Consider the following 24,804-nt stretch of genomic DNA (forward strand, 5'->3'; position numbering starts at 1 on the left):
TACTGAAGTGAAAATAATTTGTACAATGAAGTCTCTATGGTTGTTACACGTGGCATACACAGTGCAATCTTTTTTTCTTTAGTTCTGTTTAAGGTGTACTGCATAGACCAAACCTATACCACTATCCGGGTGCCAGTGTCTTCCACTGTGAAGGAAGTGATCAGTGCAGTAGCAGATAAGCTGGGTTCTGGAGAAGGCCTCATCATAGTAAAGATGAGCTCAGGAGGAGGTACTGTATTTGCATCACCTTAAACACTTCTCACTTATGGTGAAGCGAAATGTTCGGAGGGATTGAAAGACTAATTCTGTCAAGGCTTTTATATCCATGTACATGTTTGGCTGGTACACAGCTTCTGCCTTAGGGGCAAGTCCTTTCCCTACTGCAGGCACAGGCTGGAGCTCACCTGGGAGACAGGAAAAATGGAGAAGCTTGTGTATCTGCATGTTACAGAGCAGAGCTACCCCAAGTTTCCTTCACTGTAAGACCTGTAAGAGATTTTTAACGAGAGAAATATGAGGTAAACACGGGTAATGTCAGGCTAGACATATGAATCAGCAACAGCAGAAAACACTGCAGTGCAGATATTCCAGTAGTGGTAACTACCATTCTGGCCACTCTGTCCATGCAAACCACTACGGAGCAACTTAGTGTAAAGCCCACTGACCTAGTGTTCGCAAAGGGTCAGGAGTCAGACCCCCACCCTAGGCTGTGGAAATGGGAGAGTAACTGCAAGGTGAACTCTGCTGGAGAATTGCTGTTGCTGAAGTGCTCTGGGTGAGTATGACTGTGTGGACACACACAGAGCTAATGAGAGCTGTGTTGGAAGGCACTTTTGCAAACAGTGATGTCTGCCAAAAACAGCTCACTTCCTGAGAACTGACACCAGGCGGCTCTAGTTTTTGCAGTTGCAGCAATTTTTTATTGTCAGATTTGCTGACAGCCAGCACATGCTGGAAGAGACTGTTTAGTAAGTTACTGCATTATCTTTTCTTTACCTGTGATGTGATGCTCTTTTAGAACTGCTGCAATGAGATTTGAATACAGTTGCATTTTGTCACCTCCTTATACAGCTAGTGTCTTCCAAGGCAATTTTTATTAAGAACAGCTCTCCAAATGCTTACGGCTGAGAGAAGAATGAATGGAATCCCTAATAATGGCTGAATTTTTGCAGGTAGCTTCTTGATATGGCAGCACACGCTTTCTGACCTGTCTGTACAGTTTTGGGCTGAGATTCTAGTTCCATGTGCCAGTTCTGTAGGAGATTGGTTTGGGCTGAGCTTGTTGTTACATGTCTTCAATAAAGAGGACTTTCTTGTCACCTATTTGGTATCCTGGACATAGGTTTACTTGCAAAATTTGTTCTCAGAAGGGTGAACTGTGCAGCTGTTGGATCAGTCCTGCTGTAAATTCTACATATATATAAAATAAACAATCTTTTGTTTCATGCTTACAGAAAAAGTTGTGCTCAAACCTCATGATGTTTCCGTGTTTACAACTCTCAGCATTAATGGACGGCTGTTTGCTTGCCCACGTGATCAGTTCGATTCATTGGTATGTATGTATGCAGTTCTCAGGAAGTTTAATTCTTCAGTTTATTTGAACACTTGGCCCTTTATGCATTATCAATGCTTTAGGTAAGAACTAGTGGAAACATTCACAACAAAGGGTTTGCTTGTCACAGTGCTATGGGGCGAGCCTTGAAATTAAAACAAGGTAATTTCCTAAACTAGAGCAGAAATCCGTCTGATCCACATGACAGCACTTGATCCCAGTATTCTCTGTGTCATACTGAGCATTTAGGAAGAACTGAATATTGTCACTAAGACATGCAGTAATTCCTGATTACAGATTTATCTCCTCAAGGCCACAGGGATGAATTCTTAAAGATAGATGTTACCAATTAAAGCATTCTGGAGACTTGATTCCAACAGTAAATTCCTTAAAATCTTTTATTTCTCAGCCCCACAAAACACTCTCAAAATCTCAGATAATTCTAAGTAGAATCGCAGAAAACATTTCTGGTAGAAAGTCTGTTTATTCTAAGGTAGAATTGTTCATAAGTACTTACAGTTTATACAGTAATTCTAACGATCTCCATGGGGTCTGCTTTTATAGAGTTTGATTTGACTGTACTTTTTGTTCCTTTTATTTCATTAAAAACAAATGTCATTGCCAAGTCATGTCAGCATGAACTCTATTACTCCTAGCCTTGTTTCAGCCTCCCGTATGCTTTTAACAAGCCACTTAGTATGTATGCCTGATTTCTTTTATAGATATGGTAAAATCTGTGCTTTGCTGCTGCTTTCAATTTAGTAACCAGGGAATGAACATCCAGCGTACTGTAGTTCCATGCAGAGATACCTCTTGTTCAGTTTATTAAATTCTGGCGTTCCCTTAAGGTTAATTAATCCGGCCAAGTAGATACCCTCATGGGGCATGCAACTCTAAAGCAGGGGTGTTGCATCAGTATAACTACGCTGGGTACTTTTATATGGCTCTGCATTGTCTGTGTAGACATAGCTTTGGCAGCAAATTGTCATGACTTTCTGTACCTTTTCCCCTGTGCTATTTACCATGGATCAAGTACTCAAAATGCTACAGGGAGCTCTAAGACACAGGGCTGAAATGTGCTGGTTTTCATCAACTGGACTGACTTTAGTAGGAATTAGGGAGGAACAAGCAGCACCTTAAAAAAGGTTCTCAACACTGCATAACAGAATACATCCCCTTATCATCTGCATTTTTTCAGAGAGATATAAACAAATTGAAAACTATTACAGCCTTACCTGCCTCCCAGTTTAATCCTTTCACGTTCCAATTTTTGGCTGCTGCCTGTGTATGTACATTTATTCACATTGCACTTGGCAATTCGCATGTGAAAATTGTTCTGGTTTAGATGAATTTTCAAATGTGCAATGACTTTACATCTAAGTGATTCTTTCCTAGCCTTGGAAAATATGTGTTTGTTATGGTAACAGCTATGTTGTGTTTGTCTCCAAATAGGGGGAAAAAAGCCCTCTTTCAGTCTGTGGACAATTCTCTTTCCACAGATTTCCACAAATTATGATTTTCTACACAAAACTGCTGTACTTTCATACTATGCCTTAAACTAAAGAGATTTTTTGTTCGTGCAAATCCCAATTCAGAGCAATCTGCAGGCTGTTATAAGATTGATGGCTGTCCTGATGTTTTTTAGATAATACTTTGCTTATATACACTATTTTTTAAAATTGTAGATGGAGCTTTTAAGGTAATAATACCTATGGTTTATTTTAGTAATTTTGAATAATCTAATTAATATGATGATATTTGAAAGACAAGTTTTCCCTAGAGTACAAAGCAAGAACTCATACAGAAATAAAGCTCCTACATACTGTGTGTTATTGAGAAAGTGATTTGATGTAGTAATCCAGTCAGTCCTTTTTCTATTGGCTATATAATATTCTTATATAAAAGGGGATTAATTTAGTTAGCTCTTCTTTTATATTGCAGTATTTAAATGTGATCTGTTAATCTTGCAGACTCTATTGAGTTTGTACTCAGAAAGGAGCCTGTTGACAATTCCGTGCTCTGTTATTGTCTAACAAAGACCCTACGAGAAATTGAGAAACTTGTAAGTGAATTCTACTGCCCTCTCCTGGAAACAAATCAATTAAAATGTGGGTTCACTGGAAGCTTTACTGATGTAACACATTTAAATTTGCAAGAGGGTTGTTTGTTAGTATTTTAGCAGTGCTGGTTCAACCACTTTGACCCTAATATACACAACAGACTACTTCAAATCTGACGTTGGCTCAAGCCACGTTTTAAATCTCGCTTTAGTATAAGATTCACCTGTGTACAAAACTGTAGATCACATCTCATTTATTGGGTGGTATGGAAGTGTCTTTCAAGAATGGTTTATACTTGAATGCTTTAAAGTATTCTTTCTCATAAGACTGTGCATATAATTTTCATTAGCATAGCCAGGAGTTTTGCAGTCACAAATGGTGCATCCCTGTACTGTCAAACAGCAAGTATAAGGCTTATTTTATAAATGATCAGAAGATATTGCAATCACTGCAGATTTCTGAAGTATGGCAGATGTAATAATTCTCATCATTAGAATCAGTAATTTGCACAAATGTTTGGCTTGTGCTTTGTGGCCTAGTTATTTGTGTATGTGAAAAAGGAAACTGATAACAAAAGCTTTGTGGAAAGACCTATGCTCCTAAACAAACAGACGTGCTTTAGTTAGCACAACGTGTATTGAATTATTTATTTCTGGCTTCAAATTTTAGAACAATGCTAAAAATAACACACTGAGAACAGTCTGTTTTATTTCCTTACAGTGCCTCTGAAGAGCTTTCAGAATTTTCCTGACTATCCTGTGCATAGTGGATACTGATTTTGCACAGGGCTTCTCTCATTTCCTAATGCCAGACCGTGGTTAAATTCAAATTTCAGTTTTACTATTAGAAACATGCTTAGGAAAGTGGTCACACTGAAGAAAAAAATCAGAATCATTATGGAAGAAAAGCACCAATCATGCAATTTAGTATTTTAAAAATATTTCTATACCATTTTTCCATTTGTAGGCACCGTTACCAGAACAAGAAGGACCATCTACTGGTACAGTGGGAACGTTTGAGCTGATGAGCTCCAAAGACTTAGCACATCAGATGACAGTTTATGACTGGGAGCTCTTCAACTGTGTACATGAGGTATGAGGATCTATCTGTTCAGCAGATAAGAATCTGTTAGAAAGTGTTTAGTTTTACATTTGTGGGTTTGTGCATTATTTGCAAAACTTTCTCTAAGCTTGATTTTCAAAAATACTACAATAAAGCCACCTACAAGTTTTGAAATTATAAGGCATTATTAATTTTATAGGCAAAATGCAAAAATAAAGTTAAGCTTCTCCTGAGCGTGTGCTGCTTATTGAATTACTCTTGTATGTTTTAAGGCATTAAGCTATTTATATATAGCCTGTAGTTATGCTTTTAGTATGCCTCAGCTATTGTCTACTGGATTTACAACCTGAATTCTTGTCATCTGTACAGCAATATATGCTTGCAGAGCAAGTTTCAGGCTAGATACTTAACCTGGTCATTCTTAGCTTCTTTCCTGTGTCCCTAAGGTAAGATTTCTGGGAAAAAAAAATAAATCCCAAACTGTTTTCTTTTTCCTAGCTGGAATTGATCTATCACACTTTCGGAAGGCACAATTTTAAGAAGACCACAGCAAATCTGGACTTGTTTTTAAGAAGATTTAATGAAATTCAGTTCTGGGTGGTCACAGAGATTTGTCTTTGCTCTCAACTCAGTAAGCGTGTTCAGCTGCTAAAGAAGTATATTAAGATAGCAGCCCAGTAAGTATACAGTCATTTGTGATCTGGAAATGAGGTTCAGTATAGTCAATTTGTTGTTATTTTTATTTTTTATTTTCAGACAGCCACACACAGTAGAGGTTAAAAATGTTCTCTATTTAGAAATTCTGTCCGTTTCCTTATAGGGCTGTATAGAACCTTTTTAATATCTGTTCATCTTTCCTGTCCTACTCTCCATTGCTCCTCGATCTGTGATTTCTTAGGGCCATGTTTTCACACAAAATTTGTGAGTAAATATATTTCAGTTCAATAGGAGAATCCTTCATTTACCCTTACATGCATTAGCAAATATTAATATGCTAATTAGTAAATATTAACAAAACTGAGCCTTCATTTTCCTGAGAATTGAAGTGTTTCTGATGCTGTTCACGAAAACTGTTCTCAGAATTGCCCGAAGTGGGAAAACCAACAGAGGGAAGCAAAGAATCATAGAATCATAGAATGTCCTGAGTTGGAAGGGACCCACAGGGATCATCAAGTCCAACTCCTTCCCCTGCACAGGACAACCCCAAATTCACAGCATATCTCTGAGGGTGAGATAAAAAGAGATGTAATATGTAGGTGATGAGGCTCATGTTACCTTCAGTCTGCTTGGTACAGTTTTTCTAATATTTTTGTTTAAAAATGCAACAATATGGATGTCCTTTTTTGTTAGTAACTGCTGGGTCTGAGGTTGGACAGAAGGCAATTATTGCTGTCTTCTATTCTTTTATTCATATTAAAACTTAAAATCTTTGGAGCCTTCATGCCAAAGATATTGGCCTTGACTCCTTACCACTGAAGTCAAGGGCAAGGGTGTGACTGACTTCAGAGGGAGCAGGAGCATGCCCCTGCCCTCCATAGCTAGTATTTTATCACTGCTACCCTCTTCCTTCCTTTCCAGTTTGTGGTGTATTTATTACACTCATTGCTTTCTGAACAAACGGTTTCCTGAGGTGTGCAGTGAAGAACTGCCTGTTTAAGTGTTTGTCTATGATTCTGGGCATTGTGACAGCAGCCTTTAGACAGTCTTATTGAACAAAGAAGTTAATACTTGCAGTTAAACCATGAGTTTTAATTTTTTGCATTGTTAAATGTAGTTGTGTGAAGGAAGAGATTACTATTACAGCTGTGATGCCGCCCTCCTCCCAGTTAATATTTCCACATAGCTGAAATCAGTGTTCACATCAAAACTCTGCATCAGCGTGCCTCCCATCTCTGGGAAGGGCCCTGTTCTGCAAGTACCCACTTCCTTCTGGGAATTGCTTTGGGCCCTCCGGTCGGATTATGGTTGGTCAAAGCTGAAGATTTTCAAAATCTAGTGGTGGGCATGCAGGATCAGGTTTATATTTTTAGAAACTAAAGATATTCCATTATCTCATTCTGCAGAGCGAAACTGGGAAGGAAGCCGCTGGTCTGGCAAGCCATGTCCAGGAGAGGGCAGTGGCACCCACACACAGATGTGTCAGGGTCTTTTCTAAAGTTAGAGGCATGAAATGGGAAAATGTTGAAATGTGGTAAATTAAGATACAATAGTAATTTCCATAAACACTTGAAATCAAGTGTCCTAAAAATTAGTTAAATATCTCATTAATAAACTGCCCTATCCCATGGGTTCCTTAGTGTCATGGGTTTAATCCTATGCTATTTACAACAGCTTGACAACCTCCTGTTTACTTCCATGTTTCTGGTATCACTACAATGCTAAAAATAAGTAGCTAAAAGCGGTCTGCTCTGCTGAGTCCTCTTTGTCTCGTAAAAGCAGAAAAAGTCAAAGCACAAGATTTTCCTCCGTGCAGACTGAGCGGGCAGGTTTAATTGCAGCTGCTGGAAAGGCGCTGGGAAGTTTTGCCAGGCTGCTGCCCTCTGTGCAGTGCTGTCATGGTAACAGGTGCTACAGTGTGCACTAAAACAAACACAAAGTGCACCGAAGTTAGAGGGGAGAAAAAGCCAAGGAATTGGATCAAAGATGCAGGCCCAGGCCTTGAAGCAATATCTTTGAGGAAGTTTTCCTTGTGAAGATCCTTGAGACCTAATAAGAACTTTACCCTACCTAGAACTACTAGACTCATTAGAAAAGTGTTCGGGGAGAACAGCTCAGTGCTGCACTATTAATCTTAGGCATGACTAGTGGTAACAAGATGCCTTGCACATACCGATTTTCAAAGATAACTGTTACTGAGAACCCTGTTTCAATTCTGTGACTGGGGGCTCAGACGCCATGGCAGAAGGCACATCATTTTGTGTCTGCCACCCCACGCACCCTGTGATGTGTGCTCCCTGTCAGTGCAGGCGAGCGCAAGGCCAAGTGCTGGCTCCAAGTGCCGTGCACATGTGCTTTCAGTTCCAGGGGAGCTGTTGTTGCCTTTGCCTTTGCTGAGAAAGGATGTAGGGGTTACCAGGTTCATCTCTTTTCTCCAGCCACTGTAGGATTAAACTTTCAAACAACGGGGAGAAGCGAACTGTATTTCCTACAGTAAGTTCTTCCCATATTAATTGTATTAGAAAGGCCTCCTAGGCTATACCTGTACATACCCTTATGGATATCCACAAACCCAGTTTGTATGTATTTCCTCTTTGCAGATATACCCACAGGCTATTTAGAAGCCTTCTTGTGTATCACTATACTCAGACACTTTCATTCAGTTTTTGAAAATCATACTTTCCATACACATGCACATGTTATAAGCCCAAGGAGCCTGTAAGATATTTTTGAAGGGTGTATGTTTACAGGGAAAATGCCAAGATGAATATGCTCATGTAAGTACCGAGAGATTTTAACCATGTGCGAGTCTGTGTTAGAGATAAGAGCGTGTGCATATGTGTGTGTTCACAGTTCATACTAACAGGAAGATTTTTCCAATACAGTCTGTTTTGGGAGGCAGAGGGACCTCTGCTCAGCCCACATAGTGGTACTTTGGAGGATCCACTTTCTGGCATTTTACAGGCAGCATATATGCAGTGGAGCCATGCAGCGCTGTTTCTCCTTCCTTACAGTGGTCCTCTATCAGGACCTGAGCTCTTTAGTGTAGAACCTGTAGAATTTACAGAATATTCGGTGTAGAATGTCATCCATCTAGATGGATTTTAACAGGGGCTTTGTCAAATTACATTGCTTAACAGGGTATTTAGCAAAACTCTTCCATCTTAAAATTAAAGATAGATTCAAATTACATATTGCAGATACATTTGCAGCTGCCTACTACGTTTGAGCACTTCTGCTGTGCGGTACTAATTATTTTTACCATGCCACAATTTATTCTCAATGTCACAGGCTGTGGACAGATATCCCTTTCTGGATTTAGTTGTGCCTGGGGAAGAGGTTATCACTGGCAGCCTATCCTGGTTGCCTTTCATCCTTATCTCCCCTCAGATCCACTAACGAGGCACTCCCTGACCTGCTCTAGTCAGAATAACTTGGGGTAGCTTTAGCATTTCAGCTTGTCTCTGCTAACCTTGCTCACTGTCCCTAATCTGATGGGGGAGAATTTGTATGAGCAGCTCTTCCAGAAGATCTGAGGGGGCAGCAGTCTCCAACAGACAGACCATCAGATGGGAGAGATCTTTTTTTTTACGTGCTCAGTGTTCACACAGTGCAGACACGAGTGAGGCCCAGATCTAAAGGACTCACCCACTTGATACATCAAGTCTGGTGAAGTGGAGGGACAGAAAGAACAGAATAACAATAGGCTGATGTGGCAGTTATAGAGTCGGACAGTAGGATGTGATGATCATATTAATTTTGTCTGGAGCTGAGGATACCTCAGAGGAACTACGGGCTTCAGTGATGCATAAAAAAATTGGAGAATCATAGCTTGATTCTTGTTAGTTTTCTTGGTAAATGGCAAAAGAAGCAGACTGAGGTGCTGAAATCAGATGTTGGCAAATCAGTTGTGAAAAATAGCAAATTATTTGCAGGAACCTAGTGAGACACAGATTTATGAGATATAGGCTTTGTTCTCTCTTCTGTTCCCACTGAGTCCATGAGACACCTGATGCAGTCCCAGCTGAGCACAATCCTGCCCGATTGTGTCTACACCTGTCTATGGTTATTGGATCTTCCATAATACTCAGTTACATGTTCTGTTTTTTCCTGATTGGTGACAAAAGTTGTCCTTTGCAGTAGGGATGAAGCATGACCTAGAGCACCTACTGCTCAGGACATCTTTAATGATGCTGTTAACAAATGGCAGTTCTTTGCCTGAAACATCCTGAAGAGTTCCAGAATCTACAAGTACTAGTTAGAAATCATATGCAGCAAGAGAGGTCACTGGCATGCAGGCATCTCTAGACAGCTGGTCTTCTCCCTTTAAAAAGACTCAGAGCCCCTGTCAACTGCAATGAAGACTGTCTAGGGACAGCTTCCAACATTTAGTTCAGAAGCTGTCAGCAAGTTCTGCAGCAAATGAGGTTGTAAACCCATTGCTTCCACTGTTTCTGGTATTCCCTGAACTGAATTAAGCCCAATTTCAGGACTGTGTTTCTGGGTGGGGAGGAGCTTCAAAGACTCCTTTAATGTCCTTGCAGAAGCTGGCACCCAGTGAGGTGGAAGCAGGAGGTCATTTTAGGAGGCAGGGGGAAGGAGCCTCCAGAGTGCGGTGAATTACTCACACATAGGTGAAGTGGTGTGCCACAGGTGTGCTGGCCGGGGCTGCCCAAACTCAGTCACACCTATGCTAGATGCCTGGGCTCAGCTCTCTTGAGGTTGTCACGTGTACTTCTGCCCTGACTGATACATACCACTTAAAATTGTCCCTTTGTGTTTCAGCTGTAAAGAATATAAAAATCTGAATTCCTTTTTCGCTATTATTATGGGACTGAGTAATGTTGCTGTGAGCCGTCTCTCGTTAACATGGGAGGTAAGTCAGCTAAAATCCAATTCCAAGAAGTTTGACTGGGATTTGTGCTTTTAGTTAGCAAAAACATGACTTGGGCCGTTATTACTGGTAAAATTAGATCTACTAACTCAGCACCTGCACATAAGCCTTTAGCTAATGCTGACAGTTTTTACTAGTAAGGCAGTATACCCACAGATGTGTTGAATACTCACAAGCAGTTAACAAGAGTGACAACAGCAGCTTCTATTGAGGAGCTAAACTGCCCAACAAGGATGAGCAAGTTAGCCAGTTAACCTCCTACATCAGCCCATCCTCCATTTGACTTTACTGATCATTTAGGGAGATTGCTACAGAGATACTGCTCTAAAATCCATCCTCTGTTTATACATATTATTTTCTGATCTCCATATGGACTCTGCTGCCCTATTAAAATATGGGTTTGTCCTAATCAGTTCTGGTTTTCTCTCTGACATGCATTCCCCTGCTTACTGTCAGTTTTGTCTTCATTCTCAGAGCTTCCACCTTTTTCTGTGGTTTTGCTCTTTTGTATGTGAGTATATAAAAAGGGTGCAGTGTCCATCAGGGTGAGGTAGTAAGCACATGTAACCACTAAGAACACACTGGTTATCAAAAGTAGTGCAGGCTTGAATGTGCATGTATTTTGTTCATTAGAAATTCAAAATAGGTAGCATGACTGAGGTCATTGATGCAACTGAGACCAAAATTTGAACACCTTTAAAAAAGTGCTCTGGAACAGGAGATGACACCAGCCCCGTTTTCAAAAGTACATTTTGCAAGTGGCATGTACAATCAGCACTAAAGGCAAAGATTTTCAGATCTGTTTCTCAAAATAATGACCCTTTATTTGTGGCTACTGAGAGGAATAGTTGGGAAAGCTGAGATGATACAGGAGTAGTATGAAGAGAGAAGAGGGAATTGAATGTATATACTCCACACAGCAATCTGAAATGGGCACAGGGTCTGAGCTGGAGATCATTTGTAGGTGTGGGGTATGAACTTTAGTTCAGGGAAATGTTATCACACTCCGGTTCTGTAGGGCAGTCAGTTTATCAAGAGAATCTCTGCAGCTTGATTTTTTTAGCGAGGCATATCTACAAAATATACTTTAAACCAAACATATCAAGACCTGATTTTTGCTATATTATCATGCATTTACATTAGTTGCATGCACAAATTAGATATTTGCAGGTGCAAATGTCCAATTATGCCACTTATTTCACAAATACCTAATCTGCATGCATATGCAAACTAGGCATACAGTTGTTGACACACATGATTAAAAATTAGGCCCTTGCTGTGGCACAGTGTAAATATCTTGCTAGGGTACACATTCCAAATGTAGAAAGTATTGCAAAAAATAATTTCTGCACTATAAACTCTCTTAATTTTTAATGTTACCTGCTGACAGTAGTAGTCTGATTTAATCAGCAAATAGAGAACTTTCTTATTAAAACTAGAAAGCTGACATATTCTGTGTGCATAAAACATTACTGTGATCTCTGAAACTAACTTATATCTTATAATCTTTAGGGTAAAATTATCTAATATGTATAGCATAACATGAGGGGGAGAGAAAATATTTAGTAAAGCCCATCTCATCCCAATCACTGCATGATCAACTGCCCACGATTTATTTGTGTAGGTATTGTGGACTGAAAAATTATTCATTAATTTATTATTATCCAGAAAGCGGTAGAGGCCCTTGGCTGCTGGGCACATCACAAATTTGAGCAACAGTTGGTGATATGTCAGCATGAACAAAAAGACCTCCTGGCAATGCCCAGGCATGGATTTGAATATTGCAAGGGCAGTTCATCATAGGTATGAATAATTAAGCTGAGCTACCACTACGCAAGCTGTGTATAAATTGTATTTTCAGATAGTCTATGATCAGGAATGTCCTGAAACCATTGACTTGAACTTTCACTTACATTCTGAATTCAGTGATTGCGATGTGAGCCAAACAAAAATCTGAATCTAAACATCCCAAAGGAGTAAATTCAAGTTGGGCTTTAAATCAGGATCCAGGTTTCATGGCTGGTCCCGTCTCTATTTATAATCTGGTTGCTAGGAAACATGTTGTATTTTAGATTAGCACATTGTTAGAAATATCTGGCAAAAAGAGCACTTTCCTGACTTAGGGCGTTGTAGAAGGAACTAGCATTTACAGTAAAATTACCACACAAATTGGATTTAATTAAGGTTTGCTATTTTTGTTTTTATTAACAGAAACTTCCAAGCAAGTTCAAGAAGATCTATGCAGAGTTTGAAAGCTTAATGGTGAATAGCAATAGATCCCTTATTCTATGCACAATCTGAGCTAATTCAGTTTCTGAGTAACTGATTTGAATTCCATGATTCAGAACATTTTATATGTCCTTGTTTGACTTTAAGAAGTTTATGATCCCATTTTAGAGCTGCTAAAACAAGTATGTATGACTAATAAATTATACTCTTAGGAACCTACTCTGAGAGAGCTTATGTACCACTCAAAGTTAATCTGGGAACTCAGAAAAGCTTTATCACATGTTTTCCGATAGTACATACGGGAAATTATATTTTCCAACCTGGATTTTTCCAGGCAATACATTTTAGTGTTACAACATATGCAAAACTGGATCTGCAAGTGCAAGGAGGGAGGAAAATGTGTGGTTCCTTTTATGAACAATTTTTTTGTAATCATATCTTACCTTGCTATTTGACATGAAAAATGTGTTTAGCAGCTGCATGTAAGCTGTATGGGAGAATGATAAAAGGTCTCTTAGTTTGCAGATGCACTTTTAAAGCCACAGGAGAAAATAATGGTTTTAATAAATGCCATGACATCTAAATGAATGCATACAGTGTCTCAATACATATAATAATACGTATTAGTAATTATTTGATTTCTCTTTTCTTCTTAAGGATCCATCAAGAAACCATAGGGCCTACAGACTAACTGTAGCTAAATTGGACCCTCCAATAATTCCTTTCATGCCACTACTTATAAAAGGTAAGCTTGGATGTTACCAGAATTATTAACTTGAAAGCTATTTGTCAAATATTTGAAGAATAAGAGTAGCAGCAAGAAAAAGCAAAAATCAATCTCAGTGTGAGGTATGATCTTTTTCCATTATAAAAAGCGTGACACAGAGACAAGAAAAACTGCTTTAGTACATTTGAATATCATACCTCAATTTTACTAGTCTCAGAAATGCTGCAAATTAAAAACTAAATGTTTTACTTTTGTAGCTGCTTTGATATTTGTAAGGGACAGATGAAAAGTTCTGCTGTTCTATATGGCCATGATTCAGTAATGGGCTTTTATGTGGCTTTTATTTCTATACAGACATGACGTTTACTCATGAGGGGAACAAGACATTCACTGATAATCTAGTAAACTTTGAAAAAATGGTAAGTATGACATATTTGAAATGAAAATTTTAAAAGACCTCCCTATTCATCTCTTCAAGAGTGAACTCAACAATGACTTCCAGGGTTAGAGAAAGTGAAGGCAGGACCAAGAGCTGGCAAAAATAGTCTGCATTGTGCACAGCATCTGGGACCTCTGGGTTTCTGGAAAACCTCATAGAGGTGGAGAAGAAGCTGCCCACTGAGCCATGCACAGCCAAGATGTTTCCTAAGAGAGGCAGCAGCAGTGACAGGAAGCAGAGCTGTTAGGGACAATTTTTAACAGCCAGTTTGGGACCAAGCTGTGATTTTAACTGCTGTTTCTTCAAACAGGACTGAACTGCCTCAGGCTGGGATAGTTCTGCATTGTTCCTCAGAGAATGAAAGGAGCTTTAATATAGAACATGCACAACATCCTATTTTGTTCTTCCCTTTAGCAAGTTAAAGGAGACTTCTGTGACTCAATTACTTTCGTATTGGAAAGGGGGATCAATGATAGAAGGCGAGATTATGTTCAAATTTGATTTATCTTAAACGCTGCACCTAAGCTGTCATTATTTCAAACACCTTTGTCAAAAACTGCAGGCAGGCAACTTCCCATGGCAGAAGTCTCAACTGAAACTCAAGTTTTTCAGCAGTGAGAAGCCATTTTCTTGGTCGCTAAGGCCATGTTCTTGATTAATGTCATTAATGTCTGCACCTGAGAACGAAGCCCAGCTATGAGCAGCTGCACTGCAAAACCAAACCTGACTTACTGTTCTGACAGTAAAGCTCCATTCAGCAGCCATGCTAGAGCATATCTGCTGTTGCACCCATAATTGCTTGTTCTTAGTACTACAGTAACCAGAACTACTCCATGGTTATTTCCACTGCACTACAGAGGAGCTTGTCTTACCTTCTAAGCACTGATACCATGGAAGGGAAAAAAGGAGGACCTTCAGCTCTTTAGAAAACTTAGCAGAAACATGATCACCACTCTGAGTGAATTCTTCTCTTAGATTTTAGTCTGTAGCTCCAGGACAGTCTCTGTCCTAGGGTGAAAATGCCTCTCTACTAAGCTGAGACTTTTTGTGGGTAAATGGTAGTGCTAATGCCTGAATAAGGGCCTGACCTCACTTTGCAATAATGACATTCTGTAATTGCATATGCAGACTGTGTTTCTGTCTCCTTCCAAAGGGCTTGAGCCTTCTACCTGTAGAAAAGGACTTTTTCCTGGACTGTCTGTTCTAAATAGATAGATAAATACATATATTTTAGTGTATATAGTAAATATTTTGGGGAAAACAAAGGGATCTCAGACTCGGCTGGAGCACCTCCAAACCAGGAGGGATGGCAGCTGCATTGCTATAGCCACAGCTATATGGCTGGCTCCATGTTCTTCACCTCACTTGGCCTACTTAGGCCTCCCAAGCCAGAAAAGCTGGTACATCTGTAGGCCTCAGAGCTGTATGCCTCAGGCTCTTCTTTATACCTGGTTATGTGTAAAAGCCATTACAGGAGGCAGGCAGGAGCTCTCCTGTGAGAACTTGTCCATAGACAGAAGTCCAACCCAGGCTTGTAATTTAGAAATAGTTCTGCACCATTCTATACCACAGTTTGACATTCCCAAGGCCAAGAGTGAATTTTTTAGTAGCTTAAACTGATCTCTGTCTAGGCTGCTGCAGGTCTGCCCTCTTCACCCTAGTCTGCACATTGCCTTATCTTCAGAAGCATGTTATCTCCAGAACATGGATTAACTAGTAGCACCCAAAAGTTTTCAATAAAATTTATACTCCATGAATGTAGTATTGCCTGTTTGGATCAGTAATCTGAGCTCTGAGCATTGGCATTAGGAGGTGAAAGTGAAGATCAATTAATATCTTTTTGATGCTCTATATTTTTCAAAGAATCAATATAATGTCTCATATTCCTCCACACAACAGGAAGGGAAACGTTCTCCTTCCTCTAAACTTTTCTTCAATTAGTACTCTACCTAAAAGCTCACTCTGCTTTTTCCTCCAGGCCTTACTACAAGTATATCTTTCATGTTTTTAATGTTCTTCACTACCTATTCTGCATACTTCTATGGTGTTTTTACTGCTTCTCTCAACCCATAGCTCTTCAAAGCAACATGTGTTCAGATTCCACCCACGTAATTCATTCAAATCTTAATGTGGACCTGGCAGTTTTTAGTTTTTTGCATGTGTCATCAGGTCAAGCAAAGAAGAAAAGCCTACTGTTAAACCTCAGTCGCTACCGCCTACTTGCATTAAGCTTACAACTGTCATATCCACACATAATTGCCAGATATTAACTAGTGAAGACAAGACCACTCAGCCAGATAACTCTCAGGTGAATTCAGCTCTCTTTTACATAAGTATAAACTCAAAGTAAATCTGTGATGTTATTCTGCCATTTTCAGGAGAAAAGCAGAAAACAGATTTCCTCACAGGAATCATGTCCTGCCAGTTGTTGTTTCTGCCTGTTTGTTCTGCTGCATGATGTTCTGTCACAAACAGATGGAGATGCCTCTGAATATTGCTGGGAGCCACTCTTACTGATCTGTCTAAAACATCTTTGTTCTTTGGAAAATTATTTCCCTTGATCCATCCTAACTTTGATGCTCGCTGAAGCTTATGAATAAAAATATCTGGGTAGTTGCCACTGGTGGTACCATTTGCCACCAGAGGAGGTGGGCCCCTCCAGCTCTCATGTAAGCACAGTGATGAAACCAAGAACAGCCTCTGGCATCGTGTCTGCGTTCTCACCACAGAGCTCTGATCCCGACAGCTGATGTGCTGCTGACAACTTTATTCCTGTAACTGGCAGCCAAAAGTAGAAGTTTGATCTAGTGGCATCTCTTCAGCTGAAACAGCTTCCTTTAAATCTTTTACGTTTTCTGATGTTTCTGTTATTATTTATATTAAATGATGCACCTTAAAACATGCAGGAGCTTTCAGGCAGTGTCTGAGCCAGGAGTTCCCCAACTGCCAGAAACAGCGAAGCCTGGTTTCCTAAACGTTTGTGTTTCATGGCTGCCTGAGCTCTGCTCAGAGCTTTCCTCGTGGCTGGGGCATGTGTGGTTTCTTCATAGCTGGGGAATTCTGTGTGAATAGGCTTTTGTCATAGCATAGGAACTTGCACTACAGTCTTTTCCCTGAGGGAGACAGATGATGAGGGTGCTTACATGATCTTTCTCTTGTCCACAGCCATTTATTTTCACAGAAAATTGGTAGGAGCTTTCTTATGTTTGAAAACTCTGGGTTCTTTTTTCAAATTTGACAAAATTGTCTAGAGAAGAAGGGAAAAACAGACAGATGGTGTTAAACCACATTAGTGACTGAGTCAATTTTTCCCTGCTACACTTTCCTATAAATCGGTCTTTACAGAGGTGTAGTGACAGAACTGTGGTATTGGCAGTAGTGGGGGACATCACTCTGCAGAGTTGCTGAGCTTTACCTGCTGCTGCCTTTGTAACTGCCTGCTCCTTCTTCCCCTTCCACATGTCCTGATCCCCATGGATGCCTCGTATTTGGAGGAGGCTTTGAGGAGTGGGAGGGCAGGGACAGCTAGCCAGGGAAGAGAATACCATGTGTGACAGAGCCACAGCTACGTGTAAAGAGGAAAGTTTGTGGACAAATGATATTGAATGTGTCAGAAATAGGTATACTTTTTGTATTTGCATTTTACTTGTGCTTTTTACTATGCCGGTTTTTTGCATGAAACAAAGAGGGGGATGGAGGAAATAAGCATTTGGCCTCAAAATCCAGCCTGGAACATGTTATTTATACTTTTGTCAGTAAGTGGACAGAATAACTAATTTATTGGTAATAGTAGTATAAGTCTTTAGTAAAAGGCTTTGGCTTCAACACCAAACAAGACATTGTTTTAGAGAAGTATTGAAGGTCTTTTATTTATCTCACTGTAAGAAGCTGATGGAAACAAGATACAAGATGTTTCCACCATGGTGTTGCTCAGATGTATCTTCTAGGTTGGCATATAGTCCATGCATGACCTTGTGTGGTATAAACTACTGATTTCCACTTTTTTCAAACTATGGCTGCCCGACTGCCAGTACAGAATTTTGTATTCATAGACAGAGGGAAGATGCAATTATTTGGGAACTTTATCAATGCCTTTCTCAAGCTATCAGACAGCCTGAACAAAGATCACTTTCCATGATCACCATCTCCATGTTGCACTACCCAGCATGTCTCTGAAATGGCACCTGTAGAGGGAGCAGAAGTCACAAAAGAGCTCTGAAAGTGCTGACCTGCCATGGCAGCACAAGACAGTGCCATGATGTTAGCCACTGATGCTTTTTTTTGTCAAGCCTCTTCACCCTTCAGGTGTGAAATGAGGATTAAAGAATCTGTGCATATTGGTTTTCGGGTTTTGTGGAGATGAACAAAAGGGAATTCACACTCTGATCCTTATGCAAAAAAAGGGCAAACATTCTTTCATTTTTGGAACATAAAGATTATGCAAAAAGTGTGTGACTAAAGCCCTTAGTAGTTTTCTATGGCATATATGAATATTTATAACATTTAGAAACCTGGGTTTGGAATGGATTAGAAGATAATGTGCTGGCCTGCTGCCACTATTCCAGACTGCATAAAACTTGAAAGGTATTGTTGTGTATATATAGCCTGCTGGTAGTAGCAGTTGCTTGTTATATTATGCAGTTGTGTCTATTTCTGAAAGATCCAAATTTAAGTTTGTATGGATTTTTCAGTAATGGTCTTTCTTAGCACAGTGAGCAAACGGAGGTTAATTTTTGCAGGCATTAAGTAGAGGTAATCCTCTATTTGAAGAAAAATTATAAGGAACTGGTAATTAAACTTTCATCTGAACATTTTCTCAGTACGTTTCTAGTTCTCTTGAATTGAAAGAAGACAATCCAATTTATCTACAAGATTCAGGAAGGAAAAGTCGCTTTCGCTTCATATGCTGTTTTTCTGTTCAGTTTGCATCTTCCAAAGAGGAGCTCTTTTGAGTTTGTATTAGACAGTACAACAGCACTTGGAAAAAAGCAATGTGAAAGGAGCTCTTCAAGGATACATAATGCTCCAGAATCTCTCCATTGGGTTGCAATGTTGTCTTCTGGCCACAGTTTCTCCATTTATTCTGCCTTAACACCTTATTCCTTTATGTTTCATCATTGCTGGGATACTTCTGAATGCACAGATTGAATGAGATTATCCTCAGAATAGGCAAAGTAACTCCACAAAATGAAGCCTTTCAGCCATCTGAAGGAAGCCAGGCAGTTCAGCCTTCAACCAGAAGTCACACAAATTCATTGCCACTTTGGTTTTCCTTGCGTGGAATAGCCCATATGAGAAATTCAGAAATACTGAAAACTTTTTAGAAACTTTTGCTACACACGTAATTTGTCTTTCAGTACAATAAAGCACTACAGCACTTATTCTGAATGCTGTGCTTTTTTTCAGAACAAATTCCCCACATAAAGAAAAAAGTAAAATTATTCCACAGAACACACTTTTTTGATAAATCTAATTTTCACTTATGACACTTAATACTAAACTAATCAAACACTGAGCCTACAGTCTAGCTCCAAAGGCCATTCTGAAATGAAGCTTCAAAGCCTAAACATTTGCAAGTATGAAAAATTAGTGTGTGTATTAACAATCCATCTAGAAAGCACATCAAACAATACTAGCTATCCTCATAAAAATGAAGTGTCCTTAGCAAAGCTTCCCTTGAAGTTAGACATTCCTGAGACTTCATCAGGTTGGCTGGTGCAGTTCAACTCTTATAGTCTCTCCTTGAAATAGGAGCATAGAATCATAGAATCATTAAGGTTGGAGAAGACCTCTAGGATCATCAAGACCAACCATCAACCCAACACTACCATGTCTCCTAAACCATGCCCTGAAGTGCCACATCTACACATCCTTTAAATACCTCCAGGGATGGCGACTCCACCACCTCTCTGGGCAGCCTGTTCCAATGTCTGACCACTCTTTGAGTAAAGCAACTTTTCCTAATATCCAATCTAAACCTCCCCGATGCAGCTTGAAGCCATTTCCTCTCATTCTATCGCTAGTGACCTGGGAGAAGAGACCAACACCCACCTCACTACAACCTCCTTTCAGGTAGTTGTAGAGAGTGATAAGGTCTCCCCTCAGCCTCCTCTTCTCCAGCCTAAAAAATCCCAGTTCCCTCAGCTGCTCATTAGACTTGTTCTCCAGACCCTTCACCAGCTTTGTTGCCCTTCTCTGGACACACTCCAGCACCTCAAATGTCCTTCTTGTACTGAGGGGCCCAAAACTGAACACAGTATTCAAGGTGCGGCCTCACCAGTGGTGAGTACAGAGGCACGATCACCTCCCTGCTCCTGCTGGCCACACTATTCCTGATACAAGCCAGGACGCTGTTGGCTTTCTCAGCCACCCGGGCACACTGCTGGCTCATGTTCAGCCGGCTGTCAGCCAGCACCCCCGGGTCCTTCTCCGCCAGGCAGCTCTCCAGCCACTCTTCCTCAAGCCTGTAGCGTTGCATGGGGTTGTCATGACCAAAGTGCAGGACCTGGCACTTGGCCTTGTTAAACCTCATACAATTAGCCTCAGCCCATCGATCCAACCTGTCCAGGTCCCTCTGCAGAGCCTTTCTACCTTCGAGCAGATCAACACTCCACCCAGCTTGGTGTCATCTGCAAATGTACTGAGGTTGCACTCGTTCCCCTCATCCAGATCATTGATGAAGATATTAAACAAGACTGGCCCCAACACTGAGCCCTGGGGAACCCCACTCATGACTGGCCACCAACTGGATTTAGCTCCGTTAACCACAACTCTCTGGGCTCAGCCGTGCAGCCCGATTTTACCCAGCAAAAAGTACACCTGTCTAAGCCATGAGCCGCCAGGTTCTCTAGGAGGATGCTGTGGGAGACAGTGTCAAAGGCTTTGCTGAAGTCCAGGTAGACATCACATAACAGAGCCAAATATTAATCCATAGAGTTATGAAACTTTCATGTTTACATGTTCATGTTGGTTTGATTTTCATTTGATTGTGTTAGACTTGAAGAACCAGCACTGTAATATGCAGTGCATTCTGTCTCAGTCCAGTATTATAACAGGTGCTTATCTTTGAGTATTTAAGAGGTTCCACTGAAGTCAATGGGGCTTATTCACATGCCTAATGCTGAACAAATATGAGAATGTTTGCAAAGTAAGTGGCTTAGAAAATCTGCCTAGTAGTAATGGCTTGAAGAGGTATGAAAATTAGCATAGGATAAAAATTATTCTTACTTGAAATCTACTTATTTTCCACTTGTAAATACGTATGACTTTAGGAGCAATATAAGCAGACTCATGTCCAAATTCCCTAAATCTTTTGGGAACTTGTGCTTTAGAATTAAAATATTTTAGATCTGTTTCAGAATAGCTACATTTAATAATAAGCTACATTTAGTAAGCTGCATTTTAAGCTCAAACTCCTATGAAAGCTGAAAGCTCTTTAATTGCTGAGCATGTTCTAGAAATGGCCTTGCTACTGGGAACTGATGGTCTTAAAATTAAGATGTGTACATACTCCAAGGTGTTCTACGTGATATTCCTTTTACTTTTGACTGTGGGAAGATGTTATCAAGGAAATGCACATTGAAGGGGCTGATTTTCATTCTTAGTTAAGGCCTTTTACAGCATCCAAGCAAGGGAAAGGGTTCTCTGAGCGCATGTAAATTATACTCACACTCATTTAAAGCCTGTGTAAATGCAAATCACACCCTGCATATGAGGGTATCAGCATTAAAATTATATTTTCATTCATATGACTGCTTTTATTGGCATATGTCTTCACACTCAGGCACAGTTAGGTGCTTCGTTTAAATGATGATGAAATACAGTGCTTGTCCTCTGATTGCATCCCATCTTTTCTTTCCAGCGCATGATTGCCAACACTGTCAGGACGGTGAAATTCTGCCGAAGCCAATCTTTCAGTAAGTGTATTACAACATCTGCACAGTCAGCTTTATCATCAGTAGCTACAGTAATTACAACTAATTCTGTGTGTACTAGAATTGAAAATCCTGGTTTCCAGTGATTCTTCCATCTTTGGATCCTCCGATGTTTCATAGGGTGAAATATCCTTCAGGAAGCTCTAATAGGCCCCTTCTCCTCCATCTCTTTTCCAAGCACGTGAAGGAGTTAAATATCTGTGAGATCTCTACACATCTGTCAAATTAGAATCGGCTGTAATTAGCCACTGGTTCAGAAGCGGTTGAAATAAGGCTAGCAGACAGCACACAGATACATGCAAGATACTTGCGTGAATAAACACTATTTTTTAGTAGGAAACCAGTCCGGAAACATGACGTTTATAAATGACATAACTGCATACAGTGATGAACCTAAAACCTGTTTGTCAGTATAATTACCAGAACTTACTTGAGGCCATGTAAGATGACAGAGCTGTATGGTCAGACGGGCTTGCTCTGTGGGTCTCACCCACCCAGGTGCACTGTCAGTCCCAGTCACACTGGCTCTTCCTCAGCACGTCATTCATTTTGCCTCACAACAGCCTTCCACTTTCTCAAAAGAACAGAATAAATAACACAACACATTTTAATAAAAATTGTTTCTTTCCATCTGGGTCAAAGCTTAACTTCAGAAGATCAAGTTATGGGAGTTTTTTTTTTCTCTCGCCATCAAGGTTTTTCTGGCTATGTGTCTTTTAATTTTAATGTATTAAGCACTAGTGAGACCTCCACATATTTAGAAATGGAAGTGGATTTTCACTGTACATGATATAACAAAATGTCAGTAGATGGATCTACTGTATCTGAGTTCCATGGGTTTTGTGTATGTGTACTGATATATAGTAGAAGCTCCAGTATCTTATTTTTAGAGAAGTTTAAGTTACCAAGTTACCTAACACATTTCATTAAATTGTAAGCTGTTCACTGTGAGGCTGAAGATACTGAGATTTTAACTTAGTGGTATTTCATAATTGTTGGTGAAGTAGGTATAATGTGGTTATGTTAAGTAATGTAAACAGGTAGTCAATTTTGAGGCTTGAATGGGGCAGCCACTAAGCACTACAGTGTTACTGAGCCAGATATGGGAATATTTCATGAAAGGAAGCTTAAATCAATTATGTAGTTTTGAATCTGTGTGAACGCTGCTGATTCAAAAGCAGATGGGCAGCTTTAAATCATACTAGTTAGCTATATAATTTATAGCTATTGACTAGTAAGGTGGTGTATAAAACTGTAACCAAGGGCCATCAATTTTAGTAAATGTAGCCAAGTATATGTGAGAAAAAAGTTAATTTGTGGGAGTAGTAACCAGAAAGACTATCAGATATGGAGAAAAGGTTTCAAAGAGAGTGATTTCTAAATAATTTTTTTTAAACTCCCCAGGATCTGGCATTTCCTGTGACAGCTTGTATAGAGTTATGCATTCTGTTCAGGCATTTGTTCGTTTAAGTGTATCAATCCTACATCATTTCTCTTTCACCAGATCCCGACGCAGCCCTAACTAATAAGAACCATCAGGATGTTCGGAGCTATGTGCGGCAATTAAATGTGATTGACAACCAGAGAACTTTATCACACATGTCTCACCGACTAGAACCGCGTCGAGCATAAACATTTGAAGCAATGATGAGAAATGATCTTTTATCCTGTCAAGGTCACTTGTTAAGAACTTCACTTTCTCTGCTACCGCACTGCCACTACAGAACTAAGCAAAAACATATTCTAAGATCTTAGGCAACGCACAATGTACCAGCCTGTCAGAGAACTTTGGCTGAGGAAGAATTTATGCACTGTAGCTGTATGGGTGGCCATGTTGTGAACTGTTAATTTTTCTTAAAGTGTAGTAAATGATTTCTCACATGGATTAAAAAAAGGCAAAAGATAAAATAGAATAGTTAGTGAAAAATGCACAAAAAAGCTTCTAACAATTCTAAGAGAGGCAGTGTTTTTCTCCCTAATTAAAAATCTGTGTTTTATGACTTATTCTCCAGGTCAGGACCAAAACTGATCATGAGTTTAGCTTGCCCAGCTACTGTTGACCTCAGTAGAAGATGTATGTATGCATCTGATGAAGGGATGTAGGTTCAAGAGAGGTCCAAGGTATAGATCCATTCAGAGAAGACTTGCAAATATTTCCATTTGAAATACAACAGATACTAAGAAAAATGTCTAATCTTAATCATACTGCCTACTACTGCAAGCAGTGTGGCCATTTCAGAAAGCTGACAGGACTGAAAATATTTTAAATGATAAATAGATTAATCTGTGTTTACATTTTACTTTTTTAAAATTACCAATCAGGTTTTTACAAAATTCCATTACAACAGTAAGGTGGTCAAAATCAATAGCATAAAGGTAGCAAAGGACTGGTTCAAACAGAGCACAATATGCACAAACTGATTTCAAGAGAATAAGACATTAATTCAAGACATTAATACCTTAAAATTCAGCTATAATTATTGGTGGCTGGTCAACACATATTTTCTGGTCTTAAGCATTTACAACTATCTTAATTTTCAGCCAATTGTTTTGCACTTTCAATAGACTGTAAATAAATGTTAATTCATTATGTTCCAGAATATTTATTTATGTAATAGCTATTGTGCCAAAATAATTCAGTTTTATTTATTTTGTTTAGCATGTTATGGGAGAGCAGCTTTTGTCTTTATACTTTGTGCATTTTATGTGTAGGAATTGTGTGATGTATGTTTGCTGTAAATAACACACAGTACCTTATTAAATGTAATTGCCGGAAAGGTTTCGTCGCTGGCCTTATTTGCACTTTGGGCTTCATTTGTGTATAAATACCCATGCTATTAATTGGCTGATATAGCAAACGTCGCTTGTCATTTGCTGAGCCTCAAAACCGCCATTAGCCTACATCCAATGTGATATGGATGACCAATGTAAAGCCAGTCAGATCCGTCCCTGCCACAGGGGATGACAGCCGTGCAGTGATGCAACACTGTGGTTTTATTAGCTGGTTTGTTTAGAGTTTCTAAGGAGGCCCCCTACCCTCCCATGTAAAGACAGAAAACATTTAAACTGGAAAGGTTTAAATGAGGAAGGGATGTGTTCTTCATTTTAGCTATCTGACTGATTTGTCCTGTTTGGTCACTAATATGACCACTAAAAGTTACCTTATCTTGGACAGGATTTTACCTCAGGTTGGCTGACTCAAGTTGAGACCTAGGCTAATGTGGCACTTGAGAGGCCTCTGGCTTCAGTC

At 39.7% G+C, this 24,804-nt stretch overlaps 1 protein-coding gene across 6 annotated transcripts in view; it reads left to right on the top strand.

Moving 5' to 3' along the window:
- RAPGEF4 (Rap guanine nucleotide exchange factor 4) overlaps positions 1–24,331 on the top strand; it is a 163,866-nt gene extending 139,535 nt beyond the window's left edge. For all 6 annotated transcript variants that reach the window (XM_075093465.1, XM_075093464.1, XM_075093466.1 and 3 more), the window contains 10 exons: positions 83–229; positions 1,455–1,552; positions 4,579–4,704; positions 5,173–5,351; positions 10,117–10,207; positions 12,437–12,487; positions 13,112–13,199; positions 13,536–13,600; positions 21,482–21,536; positions 23,059–24,331. In XM_075093465.1, coding sequence (XP_074949566.1) covers positions 83–229; positions 1,455–1,552; positions 4,579–4,704; positions 5,173–5,351; positions 10,117–10,207; positions 12,437–12,487; positions 13,112–13,199; positions 13,536–13,600; positions 21,482–21,536; positions 23,059–23,186 — 1,028 coding nt within the window. In that variant the 3' untranslated portion in view covers positions 23,187–24,331. The remainder of the gene's footprint in view (positions 1–82; positions 230–1,454; positions 1,553–4,578; positions 4,705–5,172; positions 5,352–10,116; positions 10,208–12,436; positions 12,488–13,111; positions 13,200–13,535; positions 13,601–21,481; positions 21,537–23,058) is intronic.
- The last annotated feature ends 473 nt before the right edge of the window (positions 24,332–24,804 follow it).

This window comes from Phalacrocorax aristotelis, chromosome 5, assembly GCF_949628215.1.
Source record: "Phalacrocorax aristotelis chromosome 5, bGulAri2.1, whole genome shotgun sequence".
In the NCBI taxonomy this organism is placed as follows: Eukaryota; Metazoa; Chordata; class Aves; order Suliformes; family Phalacrocoracidae; genus Phalacrocorax; species Phalacrocorax aristotelis.